We start from the raw sequence: 20,924 nt of genomic DNA on the forward strand, positions 1-20,924 counted from the left end.
TGGGTCGCATAAACAGCGAGGCTCCTTCTCATACAAATGTTTAGGTAACATAGAGAAAGCTCTTTTGGTTGAGGCACTAGGCACTCATTCTTTGGGGATAATCAGAGTATAAAAATCTGGATAGAGATGGTTATCACCGATAGAATCACGTTGGATTCTTGAAGAGGCCCTGAAATTGCTTTACCTAGGTAATGAGACAAATACTGCAGAATGTGCAGTGGGAGTTCTTTGAAACATAGGTAGAAATTCATTAGTTGATTCCTTTAGTCTTCAGTGAACATGTTATGAAGTAACGATTGGATAAAAATGCCATGCAGTGTTTGTTATCAGTGAACTAAAAGATAATTTCAAAATATGCAATGGCTAGTAATCTAGCATGGTGTACTCATTGTTGGGCAGAATAATCTGCTTCAGTGTGGCTCAGTATGATGTTTCCCATGACATGAGAATTTCTCTTCTGTACAAAGATCTACATTATCCAGATATAGATGTAGATCTGTTCTTGTGTTTATACAGCAATTCAAGACACTCTAGTTTTCAGAAGTCTTCTTTTTACAAGTTCAGACAGTGTGCAAAGATACCAAATAACTGGCACAAATAACCAAACAAAGATTATGTTTACACAATAATTCACTGTGGGCCACACACGTATAACTGCTTGGCTTCAGCCAATGACTCCCTGATCTTTTACAACTGCTTTTTTTTTTAAAATGCACCCCCAAACTTGGAAAAGTATGGCTTGCAGGATAGGGGAGAGAGAGATTGTTTAAATCCACCCTTCCAAGCAATGCAAACAGTGAGCCTCAACAACATTCTGTTAATTCTTTAGCATTAATTAATTGTAAGGTCTTGAGAGTGGGGGCTGCCTTGTACTCTGAACAGCAGTTTGCACGGTGGGGCTGCAGTTCTGAACAGGGCCCTTGGTGACCATGCTTTTTTTTACATTTAATGCATGTTCCTGAACAGAAGGTAGATATTTTAAGAACAACAACAATTATTTCCTCTGGGAGATGTAACTTTTTTAATCATCGCAATCATACTTTTAAACAGCAAATAAAAAAAGTACAATCTTTGTGTTTCTCATAAAACTTAGAGATTACATTTACATTTCATTTTTAAAATATTGCAAGATCAATTTACCTGTTTGAAGTTAGGGAATGAAACTATATTTGTATAAGAATACTAAAAATATATTAGTGTAATATTAATATACAAAGTGTAATATATTAAAGTCTAGCTTTTAGTTTTACAGCATTGGATAAACACATAGCAACTACAAGTGTGCATCTGAGCTGCTATTCCATTTGTTAAAGTAATCCATATTTTTTATCTTGGCACTAAAAGAATTTTGGATATAAAAAGGGCTTATTACATATTCCTTTTCACTGCCACACTTTAATTTGTCATTTTTGCTTTTTACCAAGAAATTGTTAGGAGCAGAATAAACTGTAAAATGTCCCTGATTGTGAAACGGAATAGTTAGGATTCCTGGGTATATGTCAGACCAAAAAGGGATCTGAACGGAATTTTGAAGAAGAAATAATTTTCCCTGTTTAAAGCATTATGTCAGTGGAAATATATCTCAAAATATTTCTGCTGTTACTCTTCAAGAGCTGTAGTGAATAGTGAGTGCACTCTGCTGTCAGACAGGGGTATAGTGCCTCTGAGTCATTAACCCAGCTTGGGTCACCCATAAGATACTGCTGCCGATTCATCTTTCCATGCAGATATGCATAATCGTACTTTACCTACTTAAAGATGAAAGGTAATTATTGATCAAACTTAGTGCATATTTAGAGTATGTATTTGTGCATAACTTTTATGAGTGCTCCCTATAAGAAAGTCGTATACATGGGCAAGAAAAACCTTTGCAAATATCACCAGCCAGGGAATTAATTGTAACCCATGGAATAAGCTCACTTTGCCCTACACAACAGTGATTCATGTTAAGGATGTTGGCCTTGAGACTGTAATTGCCACAATACTGGGATGACTGCAGTTCTCATGCCAAAAGTGGGTTATACAGACTTGCCCAGTCAAGAGTTCAGACTAGATGATCGCAGTGGTTCCTTCTAGCCTTATACTCTATGAAGTGGCCAAAAAATCTTGATATTACACCATCTTAATTTGTTTTGTTTATGCTTTGGATTTGTTTTGATGTAGATACATTACAGTCAGTTTCCAGGTATGTGCAGTTTTTAATCCCTTGTTCTGCCAATCTGTTTCCATTACCTTTAATTTTCCTTTTAACTTTATATTTTGTAGCTGCTTCCAGAACTCACAAATCCAGATGAGCTGCTTTCATACCTAGATCCTCCCGACCTGCCAAGCAATAGCAATGACGACCTTCTCTCTCTCTTTGAGAACAACTGAAACCCTATGTATTTTCCCCACTCCCTCACTTGTCCACACGTGGGTAGCTACACAAAGAAGAATCTTCACACTCCCACAGAAAAACCAACAAACTCAGACTTGATCGAATGGTGCACTCCCTGCTTTCCTCATCTCAGAACTGGTTTTGTCAGCTTCACTGACTGTGAAAGCAATGGGAGGGGGAAAAAAGAAAGAAATGCAATGATCTCACAAGGAAGCATAGACAATAGTGCAGCTAATGGAAACCCCATTCATTGTTAATCTATAGAGAGAGAGTTCTGTGATACACATAGTGTGAAGTATACTGGCAAGAACCAATCTTGGCAAGGAAACAAAAGGCAAAAGAATGGAACTGTCCTAATTGACCGGTCTCAGAATGTCCTTCCAACGAGTGTTCTTCCATTTTTTTGAAACCCTTCCTCCACTTTCCCTCTTTCCCCCCTCAACTGCAGATTTGTGTTGGACAAATTGTATTGGCCACACACTTAAAGGAAAACAAACAAACATCTTAATCACCAAAAAGCACAAATAATACAATAAAAATCAAAAGTCTGGAAGAAATGAATCAAAGGGAGACATCTGCATAACTAATGTTTGTCTTCAGTAGAGGAGCCCTGAGAATCTCCAGGCTGCAGACAATGTGTGTTTGTGTTTATAAAGCGTAGGAATCTGCGACACCTGTTTGCAAGGGATCCCTCTGCTTAGACATACAGACTCGGAAAAAAAACCTTTAAATTTGTTTTGGGGGTTTTTGTGGGGGTTTTGGTTTCCAATCACTACCATTTGTGACTGTGTTGTTATCCAATTGTTGACATGATTATTTTTATCCCATATATCCATTCAAAGCAGAAAAAGAGCGGGGAGGGAGTGTAAAAAGTTTTCTGTCTCCCAGAGCCTTCAGTGTGTTCCATCTCTGTGTCATTAGATCCTCTGTACTGCACAATACATAGCAGGACAAGCTGGATGAAGGCGGGGAAGAGCTCACTGCCGGATGGGGAGAGTGACATCACTCTTGGCAATTTTTTTTTTTTAAGAGCTTGAAAGGAGCATTGAAATTGGACAGACACCTTAGAGCTTGTCTTTTATTTTGCTTTGTGTTTTGTTTACAAGACTGTTACAAGTAATTAAGCCCTTTTCCGCCTTGTTTTTTTAACTCTTTAGCAGCCCAGGATGTTTTATTTTTCAAGAAGGATGGGCCTGGGGAGAATAAGTAATTGTTGGTAGGTTACTACTGCCCTCAACAGACCCTGCTGCCACAATCACTGTCTTGCCCTTGTGATCTGTGCTTCTCGTGTGGTTGCTTCTCCTGCATGAGCTTCCTATTGCTTCGGTGCCCATTTTTGTGCATGCGCTCTCGCGCTCTCATAAATTATGTACAGTAGCCGTGTAAAAAGTGCATGTGTGCCAACTTTGCCCTCGTGGTGCGACATTTCAGCTTTTGCTCACTGTACAGTTATGGCTTTCTTTATTACAAAAGCAAATTTGACCACCACCACCACCCCATCCCACATCCCATCAAATAGTCCCTTAGCTGTTCTGAACAATATGTTTTAAACTTAACTGCCAGATGGAATTTTGTTAGGATTTTTTTTTTTGTCCGTTTGAATATGTAATCTCTCACCCTCCCTCTCCCCCCTGCCCCCATTTCTCTTTTAGTTTGCAACGCTGTAAATGGCATGACATATGCTTACAGTTCTGGATTTGCTTTCCTCACCAAAGTCAATATTTGTAAATTCTTTGCGTATTTTTTGTTAACATTTCCCACTACTGCTGTACATGCATCGTGATATATATATATGCTAGTCCGCAGCACCTTGCTGTAGATATTAAAGGAAATGGCGGTTTAGTTCTTTTATTTTGCTGTAGGCGTACTGAATTTGTCAAACATTTTATGTAGAGGTGTTCCCACGCTTATATTTTTCCTGTTTTATGGTTTTTTTAAAAGGCGCTGTTCATTATGCAAAATCAATTATTTTAAGAATTGCTATTGTAAATATCTTTGTGAATATTTTAGGATCGTCTTTGATTATATTCAACATTTTCATCATCTGGTTATCCTTTTGCTGGTGTTTTTAAATACCTTGTCTGGGGGGGGGAAAAAGAGGGGGTCCTTTAAAAAAAAAGTAGGGTTCTTTAACAGAATGAGGGAGCATTTTTTTCTTTAATAAATTAGCCCAATTTTCATATCCATTTCTCAAATGACTTGATACATCAGGCAGTACCTGGGCAATCAGGTTCCAGCTCTGTCATGCAAACTGAATAATAATTTCCTGGGGCAAAAAATAATCTTCATTGACTGTGTGGTGATTATGGGCTGGTTAGTGGCAGACATTTTGCCTAAATCAGCAGAACCCAAAGAGCCAGCCCTGAAAACAAGTAAACTTACACTAAGGCAAGCAGCAAGTATATAAGATACAATATGTATATCATTTTCTGGTCCTCCAGCCTTTGAGACTGGAGCTAACACTTGAAGGTGTTGGTGGGTGGGGCAGGGAAACAGTACAGTATGTTTTATTCTGCTTAGAACTGTCTTTTTCTTCTCTAGACTTGACCACCTGTAGAGGATCTCTGCAGAATGTTAAAGATATCTTGGTATAATACATGGTGACGTGGTTGTGGTGTAGTGCCACTCTCACGCAATTAGTAGGAAAGACCATCCTTCAGTTACCAATGTGTTTTGTAGCCGGTTTTACTGTAGTAGTTTTCCCCCTGTATTTTTGCTGCATCATTTATGTAGGTGTTGAAGTCATTTGCATGGGCGGATAATGATAAACTGACTTTGTATTGCCTTTAGGTATTTGGGGGTTTTTAGTCATAGATCTTGGAATAAAGAACACTTCTCACTCTGAGTTGGAATTGGTTGCTCGGATTCTGTAATTGATTCTGTTAATGATTATTTAATTGCTCTACCCCATTGCTGCTCGAGCAGCTGGCTAAATTAGTCACCTGAAATGATTCTCTATTAAAATGAGCCTATGCTTTTCAAACCAGATATGTTAAGAATCAATCTATTGCTAATTGGTAGTCGTCTAACTGTATCGTGTAGAGGTACCTGTTGGGAAACATAAACAGAAAAACCCACAGAGAACAGCAACGTGGGTGGGGTGGTTTTCTACGTTGTACATTAATAACAGAGAATTAAATGAACATTTTAAGCCTACAGAAACACTTGGTTCCTAAGCAAAAGTGACACTAGGATTTTTAGCCATCATCAAACTGTCAGAAATTTGAGACAGTTTCAAAACTGTTCGTCAGCTGATGTCAGGTACTGTACAATAGATTCAGTATGAAAAAACTTCTAAATGAAAACATGGATAATTCTTAATCTGTTCACTGCCATAATGTTAAAATGTAGGGAAAGACCTACCGAACAGGATAATCACAGTTATTTTCCTTTAAAGCTTAATTATTATATCAAATTCCCAGTAGTGTTTTAATCTGTTTTTTGGTTTTTAAAAATTGTTTCCTTATGGAAGCTCATCTGGGAAAGAACCCACAACAATCTACAGTTCTGCTGCCAAGACGTTATTATAGGACTGACCGATTGATACACACCGATGTCTGCAGTGGAGACTCAAGGGACATCTGTACATATGTAAATGATGAATAGAGACATGTTAACAGAAACGCATTCATTTTCCTTGGAATGTGCATTGTTTTTATTTTGCAGGAAAAAAAAAAGCTTGAAGCTCCATCTTATGTGGAAAATGAATCCTGTTCGTTAGCGTTTGTGAAGTCTCAGCATTTGTTTCACTTTCACTTCTGTAATATACTCTGACCCTTTGTGGAAAGAATTTTTTGTTTTGTTTTGTTTTTGTTTTACCTACATGTAATAATTAGCTTAAGTGTACTAGTCTATCACCTGTGTATTTTTAGGGTGCTACAGAAATAATGAAGAAAATAAGGGGATTTAAAAAAATTGTAACCAAATTCATACTTTGTACAATTTTTGATATCATGATCAGAGGAGAATTTAAAAAAAAGTACAATCTGAAGTAACATGCAAAAATGGCCATTGTCTTTGTTTGTACATTGTATGTACAGTACAATGCAATCATTTCATACTTTAAACTGGTCAGAAAAAATAATTGTGATTTTTAGTCTTGCAAAACTGTATGTAGTTAGATGATGTGACAACCTAATATTTATCTAATAAATATGTATTCAGATGAAACCTGTATATTAAGTGTTCATGTGGTTATTTTGTATTTAAAAATCAAATTATTTGACAATTGCTAGACACTTATATATTCTATTGTAACACTGAAAGATTCTCATTTGTTCATGTTAATTTGTTTCCGAAATAAATTTACAAAGTTAAGGTTTGGCTAATTGGCAGCTGTTTTGTAAATTTGAAGTTTCTTTTTGAAACAAACAAACAAACAAAACCCAGTTTGTATGTTAATTTAAAAGTAACTATTATGGGATTTTTGTGGGAGGAAAAGTGAGAACAGGGAGGGCCAATATTCTCTGTGAACATTTTTGAAAGAAACAAAATAGTCTTTTCTTCAAAATGTTCAATGGAATTTTTCTATTTTTCAATGGAAAAACCAAAAAAATATTCAGTTTGAGGTTTTTCAAAGTAAAACTGGAAGTTTTGAAAGAAATTATATTTTTAATGGAAAATTTTTGTTTTGAATAAATGCTTACAAAACTTAATTTTTTCCACTGGCCGTATAAATTATGAACTTCAGTCCTCGTGTGAAAAAAACAGTATTTTCAGATTCCTATTTCATGACTGAGGATAAAAGTGTCATTGAAAAACATTGAGTCAAAAGGTTTTAGGCTCCTAAGTCACACACACATTAAAGTTTTACCCTGTGCTTTTAAATATTCTATTTAACGTTTCATTGTAAAATCTTGTTTATCACCTGTTGTGAAATTATACACGTGGCACAGATACTAATGTACTCTTGACAATTATACCAGAACAACAGGTGAGGAGTTACGTAGCCAGTGAATTGCCTCATGCAGTTGTCATCGAGGTATGTCGTAAAGCAGTGCATTGACAAGCAGGCTAACATGGTTAAAGACTGAAAGGTAATCCTTTTATATAGCAAAAAGTGGAGCTAAGAACAGAGGAAGCAGAGACGTTATCATGATATGTGTATTCTAGGATGGACTTCAATGTTAAAGAATTAGTTGGAATTTTAAAGTCTTGTTGCAAGACTAATGGAGCTGCCTTTTTATTATAATAATAATAATAAATTACAGGTAGGTTTCCCCAGGATTAATTGACTCTGCTCCGAACTAGTACCTAATTCTACTAGCCATTGTTAGCTCATAGATTTCTGCTGTAGTTCCGTGGGATCAAGAGCAGTTGCCTCAAAACTATTATTATTGCTAGGCTGCCTGGTGCTGTACAAGACACAGTGGAAGAATTGCTTCAAAGAGCTTACAGTCGAAGTAGCCACAATGCAAAATGCACTGAGAGGCTCAGAGGAAGTGTCTGTCTTGAAAGGTTTGGTTTTGTTTAGATGGGTGGTTGATATTTTTATTAAATATTTGTGGGGCCAAGTGAGATTTGCGAAGGGGTCTGAGAGGAAAGAGGGTGGGTGACTAATATGCTGGGGAAGGGTAGTATCAAAACCCATCCCACAAAGGATTTAATTATATTGTCTGGATATCTAGTAGAGCTGATCAGAAATTTTCCACTGGAAAATGCTGATTTGATTAAATCTAACATTCTATGGGAAAATATCAATTTCATTCACCTTGTCAATGGGAAACTATCAAAATATTTCATTTTGACATTGTTTTGATTTATATTGTAATACAATCTATAATATAATAAACAGGTGAAACAATCATCTAGAAACAAAATGTTTTGATCCTATCAACACAAAACTTTTCAATAAGATCAAGATAAAATATGACATTTCATTTGGCAAAAAATTCCAAGATTTCAACTTTTTGTCCTGGTTTGGGATGAGACAATTTCATAATGTTGGAATTTCCCATGGGACAGAGATTCCATAGGGCAACATCAAGCAAAAGTCGTGTTATCTAGTGGGTAGGGCACTCTACTGCGACTCAGGAGTCCTGGGTTCCATTTCCGGCTCTGCTCCAGACTTGTGTGACTTTGGGCAAATAACTTCATCTTTGAGTGCCTCTGTTTCCCTTCCTACCTTTTCTCTGTCTTGTCTATTTAAATTGCAAACAAGATTAGCCCCTTACAGCTGCCATAATCTGCAATTTTACAGCCCCACTCTGACAATCTTAATATATTCAAAATATATTGGCACTTTTTATCTTAACGCATACGTTTCTGACCGTAGATACTAATATAGCATGTGGCGTTGACAAGCATCCGGTTGTGATGTCATCAGGTATCCTTGTATAATCAGGTTGAGACGCGGTCAGTAGAGCTGTTGGAGGAGACAGACGGGGGAAAACAGGTGCAGCAAGAAGAGGTATTGCAATCGCTGGCACACTTCCATCTGAGTCAGTCGTGTAGTAATGTCCTAGTAGGGTGCTGGGGGGCAACGTGGTGCTGGCTCTGCCATCCTGTGGGATGGAAGCTGAGTCTTCAAGATCATTAAAGAGCTCTTTGCCCTTCTGTAAAAGTCCTGGGCCACTTCCATTTTGATTAACTGCGTTCTGCCTCCTGACCCCCCAATTCCCCTCTTGCTTCAACTGGATAAGGCAATGTTCATATCCTGTTCCAGAATTAGTGTGGCTGGTTCTATCATAATGGTAGCTGCTTCTCACGTCAGAAGTGGTATTTTACAGTTGGTAAAGTGAATGGGTCCCTATACATGTAGAGTTTTTAATTCAATAACGCAGGGATTCCCAAATGTTTTCACAGAATGGGGCCTCATCTTTAATAGAGATCATCTCCTGGATCTTCTCTTTCACAATTGTGCAGACCTCTTCCCCTCCTACAAGTGCTCCTGGAACTCATTGATTTTTAACAGGAGGGAGGTGTTAATGGGTATTTGTAAATCCCACTGGGCACCTATCTGCATCTTTAGGCAATGAAGAACCTTTTAAAAACTGGCCCGTTGTGACCAAACAACTCATTTGGACCACTAGTAACTGCTTTATAGACCACATGTTCCATTGACCACCCTTTGGGAAGCACCCCTGTAAGACATTCTGGGGTTAGCTAAAGGCATTATATAAAATGATACATAGTGCAGGTCGACTAATGAATTCCAGGCCCACAGCATCATGAATTCCAGGCCCACAGCATCATTCAGTACACTTGAAACCAAACTGCCTAATCATGGTAATAAGAAGCATGAGTAGGAGGATGAGGTTTTTCTCATACGCTTTTTTGCAGGTAATTAATATGATGTGGGGAACTCTATTCTTTCTGGACAGTGTGTGACCGAGAGAAGGTTTGTCAGGCAAGACAGGTCACTGCATGTTTGTAAGAGGAAGTCGAGGAATAGACCTATTAATCAGAGCAAATATTTATTAGTATTTCTTTCAATCTATAAACACACGTGTGTCCCATTTCATGCGCTGGGGGCTCTTACATCATTTAATTTCACAATCTCTTAATGTGATGGACCACTATTTCACCCTCTTTTCCCAGGCCAAACCAACTAATGAACAAAATACACACCAGCTAATAAAAGCTCTAGATAGCTGACATAAATACCACATCCACTCTCAGCCAATCCTCCTTAAACCATTGGGAGAAAAATGACCCTTATAGTATGCCCCGCAGGGTAACAGTTCCAGGCTCTGGCAGATTAAGGGTGGAAGAAGGAGTAATTGCAAAGCTGAGAACCTTTTAACGGTAATGTCCTGCCAACAGCCAACTCCCTTTAAAACTTGCCATGACCTTGACACAGTTTCTGAGGTCCCAAGACATATGTTAAAACCAACACATTGGAAACCTACTTCCTGGCAGTGCAGGCCATAAGTCACAGGGGTCATGTGCTTCTCATGTGAAATGGTGCTTGATAAACAGATCTCTGCAGTCTGCATTCAGGTTCTTTCCTGTGGAGTCTCAAATGTGTAGGCCAAGGTAGAGCACGTCACAGCAATCTCATCTCAGAGTGCCAAAGGCGTGGATAATTGGGGCTAGATCCACGTCAGAGATAAACGGTCATACTCTTATCACCACCTAGAGGTGGAAGAACGTGCTTCTGGACACAGCTGCTACTGGGAATGACCCAAGATCTATTAATATACCTAACATATGCATTTGCATTATAAAAGAGCAGATGGACTCTCTGTATTAGGAGTGCCGGTATAGCGCAATATTGAGAACTGAAAAGTAATGTACACTGTGGGGAGGGAGAGAAATACCCCAACTCTACACCTACAAAAAACTCTAAACTAGCTATTACCACCCAAGAAAGATGTGATGCCTGTTATAACAATATCCTCATTTAATACCAGGCACTCAAATTCACTCATCTTAGTGTTTAAACTTCTAGCATTTAAGGACTTACAAAATTTGTCAAGTTAGCTGTCTGCCATTGTGTGATGTAATTGAGACTCCACCAACTTCTATCTTCTCCTCTTTACTATGATATAGAGTAACCCCTTTAATAGATCCTCCCCTAGGGGATGTCTTTGTTTGAACTGTGTGCTCCTCTGCACCTGCTGGCATTCCCCCAGCCCTTAGTTTAAAAACTCCTGCATGAACTTTTTACTTTGACATGCCAGCAATCTGACTCCTTTTTGGTTTAGGTGGAGCCCATCCTTCCTCTAGAGGCTCCTTCTTTCCAAAAAGGTTTTCTAGATCCTAATAAACCTAAATTCCTCTTCCCAACATCATAGTCTTATCCACACACTGAGACCTTGTCTAACTGGACCTGCATGGAAACTGGAAACATTTCAGAGAATACTACCATGGATGTCCTGAACTTTAGCCTTTGACCTAACAGCCTAAATTTGGCCTCCAGAACCTCTCTCCTACTTTTCCCTATGTCACTGGTACCTACAAGTACCACAACCACTAGTTCCTCCCCAGCACTGCACATAAGTCTATCTCGATGTCTTGAGACATCTATCATATAGATGATAGTCTATAAAATCGTGCACAGTGTGGAAAAAATTAACAGAAAAGTATTATTTACCTTTCCACACAATACAAATTCCAGGGGTCACCCAATGAAATTAATAGGCAGCAGGTTTAACACAAACAAGAGGAGGTACATTTTCATAAAACATACAACTAACCTATTGAACTCATTGCCGTGGGATGTTGTGATGGCCAAAAGCATAACCGGGTACAGAAAAGAACTGGGTAAGTTCATGGAGGATAGCTCTATCAATGGCTATTAGCCAAGACGGTTAGGGACGCAACCTCATTCTCGGGGTGACCCTAATCCTCTGACCATCAGAAGCCAGAAGTGGAAGACAGGGATGGATCACTCCATACTTGCCATGTTCTGTTCACTCCTGAAGCTCTGGTATAGGCCACCTTTGGAGATGCTATATTGGGCAAGGCTGACCATGGTCTAACCCAATACGGCAGTTCTTGTTTTCATAACTTCGATACTTGTGTATGCTTCATCAACCCACCAACATTTCTTTCGGCTTAGTTGTACCAAGTTGCAGCCAGCTAGCTCTTGTCAAAGCCCCAAGTTCATCTAGATATTGAGTTTGCGTCAGGCAGAGCCTTCAGGAACTGAATCAAAAACTAAAAGAAAAAAATCCAGTTTGATTTGAACCAAAGCCACCTATATATATATATATAAGTTGAAGAACTAAAAAAGAAATTCATTTCAAATTGACCAAAATATTTCAGGTTGATGCAAAATTATTTTTTTCTTGGTTTCTTTTGCGTCAGCCCATCTATTTGTCAAAATTTTTTCACTCAGCACCACCCATTCTGGCTCTGGATTCCATACCAGAAAATCCTTTCTACTTGCTCAGTCATTGCTAAGAATGTATGGCCTTTCAGTTGAGAGCATGTCTTCTCTGCAATTGGAGCTTTAGAGAAGAAAGTAGATGATGTGTTGGTGAGCAACCATCTGTACTCATCCACTACCTCATAGGACAACAGCCTCAGTGGATGTGTCACTTTAAATGAGGGAGCAAAGTAGAGCTTCTTAGCCAAACCCATTGTTTAGAAGTTCACTAAAATGCTGTCATCTACTTTTCTCCTAGCCAAACATCTCAATAAATTCTCAGTAGATTTAGTTCTTAGTCTGAATCTGAGTCTGGATCTAGATTTGATAGTCTCAAGGCAAAACTCCCCTTGACTTCAATAGGGTAAGGCATTCACTCCTAGTGAGTGACTGTCCCTACCCCGAAATGCATAAATTCTACCTAAACTAGAGACAAAGTGTGGGAGGGGAAACTTGGGCAAAGAGAGATGAAGTGAATTGACCCAGGTCACACACCAGGTCTGCATGCAGTGCAGTGGTAGTCATGTCAGTCCCACAATATTGAGAGATCAGCTGAGAGAGGCAATATCTTTTATTGGACCAAATTTTGTTGGTGAGAGAGACAAGCTTTTGAGCTTGTCAGTGTCAGGAGTAGAATCCAGATCTCCTTCCTTATCGGTCCAGTGCCCTGTCTACTGGACTATCTGCCACTTCTAAGTCCCTGGAGACTAGAACTCCTGAGTTTTCATCCTGGATCCTGCATTTACCCCCTCTGTAGCTTTGAGCAAGTCACTTAACCTGTGAAATGGGGGTACTATTTACTGACCTACCTCACATGGGTAAAGAGCCTGGAATTCGAAAAGCACTGTATAAATACTAAATACTGATATTACCATATGAAAAAACTGGAAATCCCCACGCACACCTCAAGTGCTACATACATTGATTTCTTTTCCCTGTGGGATTTTTTTTAATATGTCTTATGCAGGGTCCATTTATAAGCCCTCTCTGTAAGGCCTTCCTGTTGGTTTCTTATGTTTGTTTACTCATATAATTTTGTATTGCCTTTTGGGGGACAGAGGCTTGGAACTAACTAAAAATCTCTGGGACAAGTCTTGTTAAATGGATGGCTTTTGTGGTTTGTTTTGTTTTATTGTGCTGGAAAAATATGTCTCTTTTTTCTGAAAGTAGTTGTCATTTGTTCAATACACTTTGCCTCTTTCTCAAGGGCACACACTTTTCTGGCTGTGCCACAGAGGGGGAAGTATCAAAGCAGGAGAAGGCAGACTTTAAAAGGAGAACTGAATTTTTAAGTAACTTTTTAAAATAACTTAAGATCCCATCTCATAAGCAGAATGTGTGTAAACACAGTGTAGGCTAGTGAGTAGAGTAGGAAGCAGGCATCTGGGACTCCTCCTAGGTTTTAATAACCACCCTGCCAAATACACTTTCTGTGAGCTGGGACAAGTCACTTAAGGCCAAATAAAACCGAGGAGTACTTGTGGCACCTTAGAGACTAACAAATTTATTTGGGCTTAAGCTTTCGTGGGCTAAAACTCGCTTCATCGAATGCATGCAGTGGAAAATACGGTAGGAAGATATATAGACACACACAGAGAACATGAAAAAATGGGGGTTGCCATACCAACTGTAATGAGAGTAATCAATTAAGGTGAGCTATTATCAGCAGAAGAAAAAAAACTTTTGTAGTGATAATCAGGACGACCCATTTCCAACAGTTGACAAGAAGGTGTGAGTAACAGTAGGGGGACAAATTAGCATGGGGAAATAGTTTTACTTTGTGTAATGACCCATCCACTCCCAGTCTTTATTCAAGCCTAAGTTAATGGTGTCCAGTTTGCAAATTAATTACAATTCTGCAGTTTCTTATTGGAGTCTGTTTTTGAAGTTTTTTTGTTGGAGGATTGCGACTTTTAGATCTGAAATTGAGTGACCAGGGAGGTTGAAGTGTTCTCTGACTGGTTTTTTGAATGTTATAATTCTTGATGTCTGATTTATGTCCATTTATTCTTTTGTGTAGAGATTGTCCGATTTGGCCAATGTACATGGCAGAGGGACATTGCTGGCCAAATGTGTCTGACCTTGTGCAAGTAAGGCTCCTTCCACCCTCTTACCTCCCACCTTGTGCCCATGTGCCGGGACTAGACATGATCCCATTGAATAGATGGAATTTCTAGTGCTTATATAAAGTTCCTTAATAACTCTGCCAACTTACCTGTCCTTACTTGTAACCAAGCCTTCTCATTCCACTTTTTATCACTGCAGGTGCAGAGGGCACCACTTGTGTGTGTGGACACAGTTAATGTGTGTCTGTTTCTGTTCCCATGTGTAAAATGAGGATAATACCACCTTTTGTCTTTCTTGTCTGTTGAGATCAGAAGCTCTTCAGGGCAGGAACTGTCTCTTATTCTGTGTGAGTACAGTGTCTAACACAATAGGGCCCCAATTCGGGTGCTGCAGTGATACAAGTAATATAATAGCAATAAGAGCTTCATTTCTTTCATCTACATTTCTTCTTGTATTATCAATCAAATGAAATAAAATCAGGGAAGAGAGAGAACAAAACTAAAGGGTCAGATAATACACACCTGCTCCAGCTACTGTGAAAAGCACCTTCTGCCTAGTTGCTAATTATAGTTAGAGACTGAGTGGATTGTTTGCCTTGTCCCATACATGGTAAAAGCCTTGGCACTTTCTCAGAGCTGTAAGGAGCATGTCACATTTGCTCAGCCACCCAACCCCTTCTATAATTCCTCCCAACTTTGAAGTAAAGATGTCAACCCTTTCAGTAGGCTCACCTCAGCCAGCTGTTCAGGAGCCTTCTCCTTTCCTTTGATCTGCTGATGTTACAAGTTGTACACAGGTTGTACGTTGCTTTTTCAGATGTCCTTTCCAAATATCCAACTGTCTACTCTCCATCTCTATCTTGCACTGAAATCAAATATTCATTAATAATTCTTCATTAGCTGTATGGTTGTCATGACTGGTAATTAAAAGATACATGGTAGGAGGGAAGAAAAGTCCTGCTCCATTTTATGTTGTGTGACACCAGTATGATTGTGTTATTAAATGCATGTCAAGGGCCCCAAGAGCTTTGGCTGAGTGCCTTTTGGTGTGGAGTTCCTTTTAGACTGAAATGGAACTAAATGAAATCCAAATATCCATTTCCTTTTAGGTGATAACATTTCAAGCTCATATCCATTCCCCGCCCCCCCCCCCCCAGCCCTTCTCTACCTCCCTTTGGCCCCTGTGAACCTCTGGGACATGTCATTTATTCTTTACATTATGGCAGTACCTAAATGCCCTGTAACAGCATGGTGTGTCCTCATTAAGAGAGAGTGGAACTCAGGGCCAGTCAACCCCTGTTTCATGACATGGCCCCTTTAAGGAAACAGGTGTTCAAGGGAACAGCAGACAAACTGGGGACTAGGGGACTGGTGTTAATCAGGGAGCTGCTTCTTGAACATGATAAAGCCCAGAGGTTAGCTGATGCTAGGAAGAGGCGAGAGAGGGCAGATAGCCTGAAGAACGCTGAGTTGGGAACACTGAGTCAGCTAGGCTCCCTGGGGTGGGAATGAAAGGGATGGGGAAGCCTGCCTGAAATGTAGCATAGCCCTAGAAGGAGGGGTGTGAGGGCCCTGAACCAAGGGGAAGACGTGTGTTAGACAAAGGCACACCCATGTAGTGGGGCTGGAACCCAGATCCTGGTGAGCTGGGGAAGCCTGCATAACCCCATCAAGAAAAGGGCTCTGGAATTCCTTAACCTGTATTTTGATTCCCCTTGACAAGTAGGGCAGATCACTTGAAGTACATACTTCTGAATCAGATTGATTTTTCTGAAAGAAAATACTACTTTGGATCTGTGACAAATCAGAAAACAAGGGAAACTGAAGTAAGTAAGTATAAATACAGCATATCTTACCACATAGTCATGTGTCCTTCTATCCGTTGAGAAGAAGGTACGTTGACTGGTACATATTCTATATTTCTAAAAATTACACTTGAGAGCCCAGGGACCAGGGCATAAGGATGCCAGCAGGAAAGTCTCTTCAGAGAGGCCAGGGGTGTCCTGGGACTGGGAGAGCTTCCTTGTTCAGAGGAACTGTATGGGTACTGTGCGCCTGAAGCCTTGGAACAACAGTGAACTGGAATCCCCAAGAGGGAAGAGTTTGGGTCTGTGGGGCCAAAAGGGGACTCTATTTTTATAATTAGATCCCTAGAAAAGGAATATACTTTGGGGCACAAGTAAGTTATTGGGAGGGACCTGAGCCATTCCATGAGGGGGCACACAGCATATGGTGCCCTGCCACAGGCCCCAGCCAAAATCAGGGACCCATTTCACTAGACCCTGTGCAGTTGCTCTTTAAGAGACATTAAAATGCTCATTAAGCCCTGGGGAGCTTACAATTTAAACGGGCAAAGGGTGGGAGTGGAAAGGGGTGAAGTGACGTGACTGCACAGCAGGTCAGTGCGGAGGAAGGAAGAGAACCTAGCTCTCGCTTCCCAGTCCACTGCCTTATTGATAGACACTGTCTCTCCTGTATCCTGTCCATAGTCATTCAAGAGCCCGGCTAACACAGTGAGGCACAACGGAGTGCGATTAGAACAAAACGGAACTTATATTTATGAATAAACACGTTAGCATAATAGAGGTCACACCATCTTTCCTATATGGCTAAGTGAGCCAATTAGCTTGGTGTAGTACGTAGCTATCTGATCTTTTAGAGGTTAGTATAATAGTCTTTATAATAGTCTTCTTATTAAATATAGATGAGCCAAGAACAAGGGTTAATTTGGTAAATACTGAGTTGGCTATATGGTTACAAACACAAAATGTTCTAATTTTGCTTCAGAACAATGGTAGCAATTATTCCAGCAATTAGTGTAAAATCAGCTATCTGGCATATTTAATTAGCTGGTTTCTTGCAGTAACAGCATTTGTTTGTGCTGTTTAAATATATGAAAACATACAGAAATGTTCTCCAAATATTTTCCTTCAAATGTACTGAATGGTATGTTTAAATCCTCTGTAACATACACATTGCTAGATTTTTAATCTTCTGGATATACACGTACAAAGGGATATACCATGGAAAGTCATTTTTATTTCCTAAGCACAATATTTCTTACAAGCTTTCCTTCCATTCCCCAAAGGATCAGGCATTTTAACAACTGTTGAATCTCTCCATCTGACTGTATCTGAAGTGTAACAGATTGTATTTTGGATCGTGGCAGGTTCACTTCATAAGATGATGGGTATATGTGGTGGTTGGGGAGCGAGGGTATGTGTATAAATTTTGAATAGCTGACTGCCTTTAGGGAACCCTGCAGGGCTGTGACAGTCAGCGTGGCTGGCGGTAGAGTTTATCGGTCTGCATCAGATTTTTTGAGCCAAACTAATAGTTAGATAATTGTAATTTCTGACTGTCTGCATAACTGCTTCCTGTTGAGGGAAAGAAATGAGAGTTACAGTGTAAGGTTAGTGTAGGAGAAAACACCCAATTAACATACTGGCAAAAGGCACAGCTACAGAAGAACCATATTGTAAGGGGGAAAGGAATGTTTAAGGTGTGGCCCATGCTTTAAATAGACTGTACAGAAATAGTGCCTTCTCACTCAACAGCTCTTCTCGCAGTGTCCATTTAGGGGCAGGTCTGCTCCCTCTGCATTCAAAACCAGATTTATCCCCTTGGGTGACAAAGCTAAGTTTTTAGTACTGCAGAGCCAATGCAACTGGGAGAAACTGAGATTAATTCCTTTCTGGTAAATGTGATATGGAAAACATGGAGATGTTAAATACGAAACCCCGAGATGCCATTTGGGCACGGTATCTTTTCAGAGTCCTATTTGTTCATGGACTGGCCTACCTGGGCTACTTTGAATCTAGCTAGTGTGGGTAACAATAGCCGTGAAGACAGTGCAACATGGACTCCAGCACTGGTAGTACAAGCCTGGCACGGACCATAGGTACGTGCTCAGCCCACTAGCCTGTTCTGAAGCCCACGCTGCTCTGTCTTTGCTCATAGTGTTTCACATGCAAGCTGAATTCAAGCGAGGGTGGGTAGACCAGCCCGTGCACATCTTTTGCTGTGTAGGCCTAACACATTATTCAGTTTTGGGGTAAGGAGAAGTTCTGCTTTGGTGAAGCTTGGGAGCTTTGCTATGCTAAAGCTTTGTGAAAGACTGGGCTGCAGACCCAGTTATGTTGGAGGACAGAGGAAAAATCAGTACCTACTTGAAGAGCTTCCAACCCCTCAAATCTCCCCACCCCAGCTCTGTAGAGTGAATTCCCAGTCCTATGCAGGCAACAGATTTCCCTGACTGTTAAAATACAGTAGTGTAGCAAGCTGCTGTGTGTTTGGGGAAGGCTATATTGGCAAAAATCTACAAGTAACTGCTACATCACTGTCTGGTGAAGTGCTGTGGTGCCCATGTGGGTCACTGCACTGAAGATGTAACCTTACACACTGCACCTAAATAAGCTATGGTGAGATTATATTTTTAAATTAAATATTTTTAATTAAAGCAAAAGTCTGTAGTCACACAACAGTATGAGCTTGTTTGTACCAGGTAATATATCGTAAGAACATAAGAATGGCCATACTGGATCACACCAATGGGCCATCTAGCCCAGTATCCTGCCTTCCGACAGTGGTCAATGCCAGATGCTTCAGAGAGAATGAACAGAACAGGTAATCATCAAGTGATCCATCCCCTGTCGCCCATTCCCAACTTCTGGCAAACATCAAAATATTTGTCATTATTTGAAGAATGGACCGATCTGAGAAGTTTTTCTTTTTCATGAAGTTATGCTGGCACAACCCAATGCCCCCCTCCCCTTATGGAGTCCCCTGGGAAGGTAGATCAGCACTGTATATTGCTAATGCTATTGCAAGCATCATGAAGTATTTTGGGAAGGGCTAAAGGTTTGTGAGTGGAGAGTGGAAGATTCATTTGCAGGAGTACAAGAGGCCGAGGGGGGGCGGTGGGAAAGAAGAAAGCAGAGAATGGGTTAATTCAACACTGCAGCTTGCAGGCTCAGTCTGAAGATAAGAAGCTAATTCCAGCCCAAGGCCAGCTGCTACCTTCTGCCAAGACAGAAGAGGGGAAGTCCAACCCCTCCCCACCCCCCACCCCAACCAGCCCTGTAAAAAGAAGAACTAAGTGGAACAAAGCTGCAGAGAGAACGGTGAGAGCGAATGAAACAGCAACAGCAAAGGCAAAAACAGAAGGGAAAACAGTCTCCGGAGCCGGGATGTTTTGGGAAACCGGGAAGGCCACAGCAAGCCTGTTTGGACTGGTACAAAGAGCACCAGGAACAGAAGGCCCTGGATGAAAACACCCCCAAAGGAACCCAGGACTTATAACCCTCCCGAGAGTCAAAGCAAGTTGGAGAGCACAGCAGATCCTTGGACGGCCTGGACCCAGGACAGCACTCCCATCCACCTTCCCCACCCTCTCCCCCCTTCTTCTGATGTTACACCCAGACTTGGCCAGTCTGGGTCATGCGTGTGTATGAAAGTGGGTTAGGGATTGGGGCATTAACGCTTTCTTTCTTCCCCTGAGTGACATGGGAGCGTTCCCAGCACACTCTGCTATTTTATTATTTTATCAATAGAGCTTTAAAATGTAGACACTTAGTGTGCCTCATCATCTCCTCCCCAAAAAAGATCCTGTGGCCCCAGCCTGATCAACTGTGGCCCAGGCAGATTGATAATGAAAATCTGTCACAATGCAACTAAGATCCTTAACCCCTAATTATAAAATGTTTTTTATGTTTAAAATGCTCTGGCAAACTTCATGAACAATACCCAATCACTCCAGCAGCTCATGGACATTTAAATTTCCCAAGGGAAAAAACTATTCAGATACACTTCTGTTCTGGAAAAACTATGGAATGGGTTTCTCCCAACTACTGATGGATTACATAGTAGCAAAGAGAGACAAAAACAAGTCCGTGGAGCATGAGACATTTGCAGAGATTATTCCATTTGACTTCCCGTATGGTCATGTGAATTGTATAAATGTAGCAGAAGATGGATAAAAATCATGCTCTAGCTGATGGTCAAGGAGTAGTATACTGAATTGCCAGACCCTTCGGTGGTGTACGGCATGATGTGGCCATCAAGCAATTTCTGAACAAGGACTGTGAGACTCATCAACATCTTTGCATGAAAGCTAAACCTCTGACCAAGTATTACCAGACTGCACATTTTAAACCAGCTGTAACAGCTTTGACTTAACAAACGTGCAGAATGCAGCCTTCAGTACCAAAGAAGCTACCTCAAAGTGCATTGCTGCAGATGAAACTCCTATCCAAGAGATCGTAAAAGCTGAGACTAAAAGAATGACAAATCCTTTTAGCATTGAACCTGGAACAATCCCAGACAACAGAATGCCACTTGCAGACACTGCATCATCTACTGTGACCACACCTGAAATTGCAGAAAGTTTGTACATAAGAGAGAATGGCACACAAGAAATGAAGTAGTTCTTAACCAGTAGGCTGCAAAGGGGTGAGGGAGAGGGTCTTTGATTCCATAAAAAGGCATAATCTCAAATCATTTGGAAATCTCAACAAAATGATCAAACAAAAGTTGAAGTAGACAGCACAAGAAATAACTACTGATTGCTAGCTATTCAGCAAGCTGACAGTTATTTCCCAGTGCTGAGAGGTTGACAGCCAAGGTCTGATAAAATATAAGTTGGCACCTTTCCCTTTTCAACTTGAAT

At 40.3% G+C, this 20,924-nt stretch overlaps 1 protein-coding gene and 1 long non-coding RNA gene across 16 annotated transcripts in view; one reads left to right on the forward strand and one right to left on the reverse strand.

Moving 5' to 3' along the window:
* Positions 1 to 6,553, forward strand: part of ZMIZ1 (zinc finger MIZ-type containing 1) — a 470,647-nt gene extending 464,094 nt beyond the window's left edge. For all 15 annotated transcript variants that reach the window (XM_084633918.1, XM_084633910.1, XM_084633912.1 and 12 more), the window contains one exon: positions 2,266 to 6,553. In XM_084633918.1, coding sequence (XP_084490044.1) covers positions 2,266 to 2,373 — 108 coding nt within the window. In that variant the 3' untranslated portion in view covers positions 2,374 to 6,553. The remainder of the gene's footprint in view (positions 1 to 2,265) is intronic.
* A 1,741-nt stretch (positions 6,554 to 8,294) lies between these two features.
* On the reverse strand, positions 8,295 to 15,328 carry LOC311524287. The gene is made up of 3 exons (XR_014712517.1): positions 14,990 to 15,328; positions 14,407 to 14,645; positions 8,295 to 11,980 (listed from the first exon to the last, which is right to left on the reverse strand). It is a non-coding gene; the product is annotated as an uncharacterized lncRNA (long non-coding RNA).
* Between the last annotated feature and the right edge of the window lie 5,596 nt (positions 15,329 to 20,924).

This window comes from Lepidochelys olivacea, assembly GCF_965140295.1.
Source record: "Lepidochelys olivacea isolate rLepOli2 genome assembly, chromosome: 7".
Classification (NCBI taxonomy): Eukaryota; Metazoa; Chordata; order Testudines; family Cheloniidae; genus Lepidochelys; species Lepidochelys olivacea.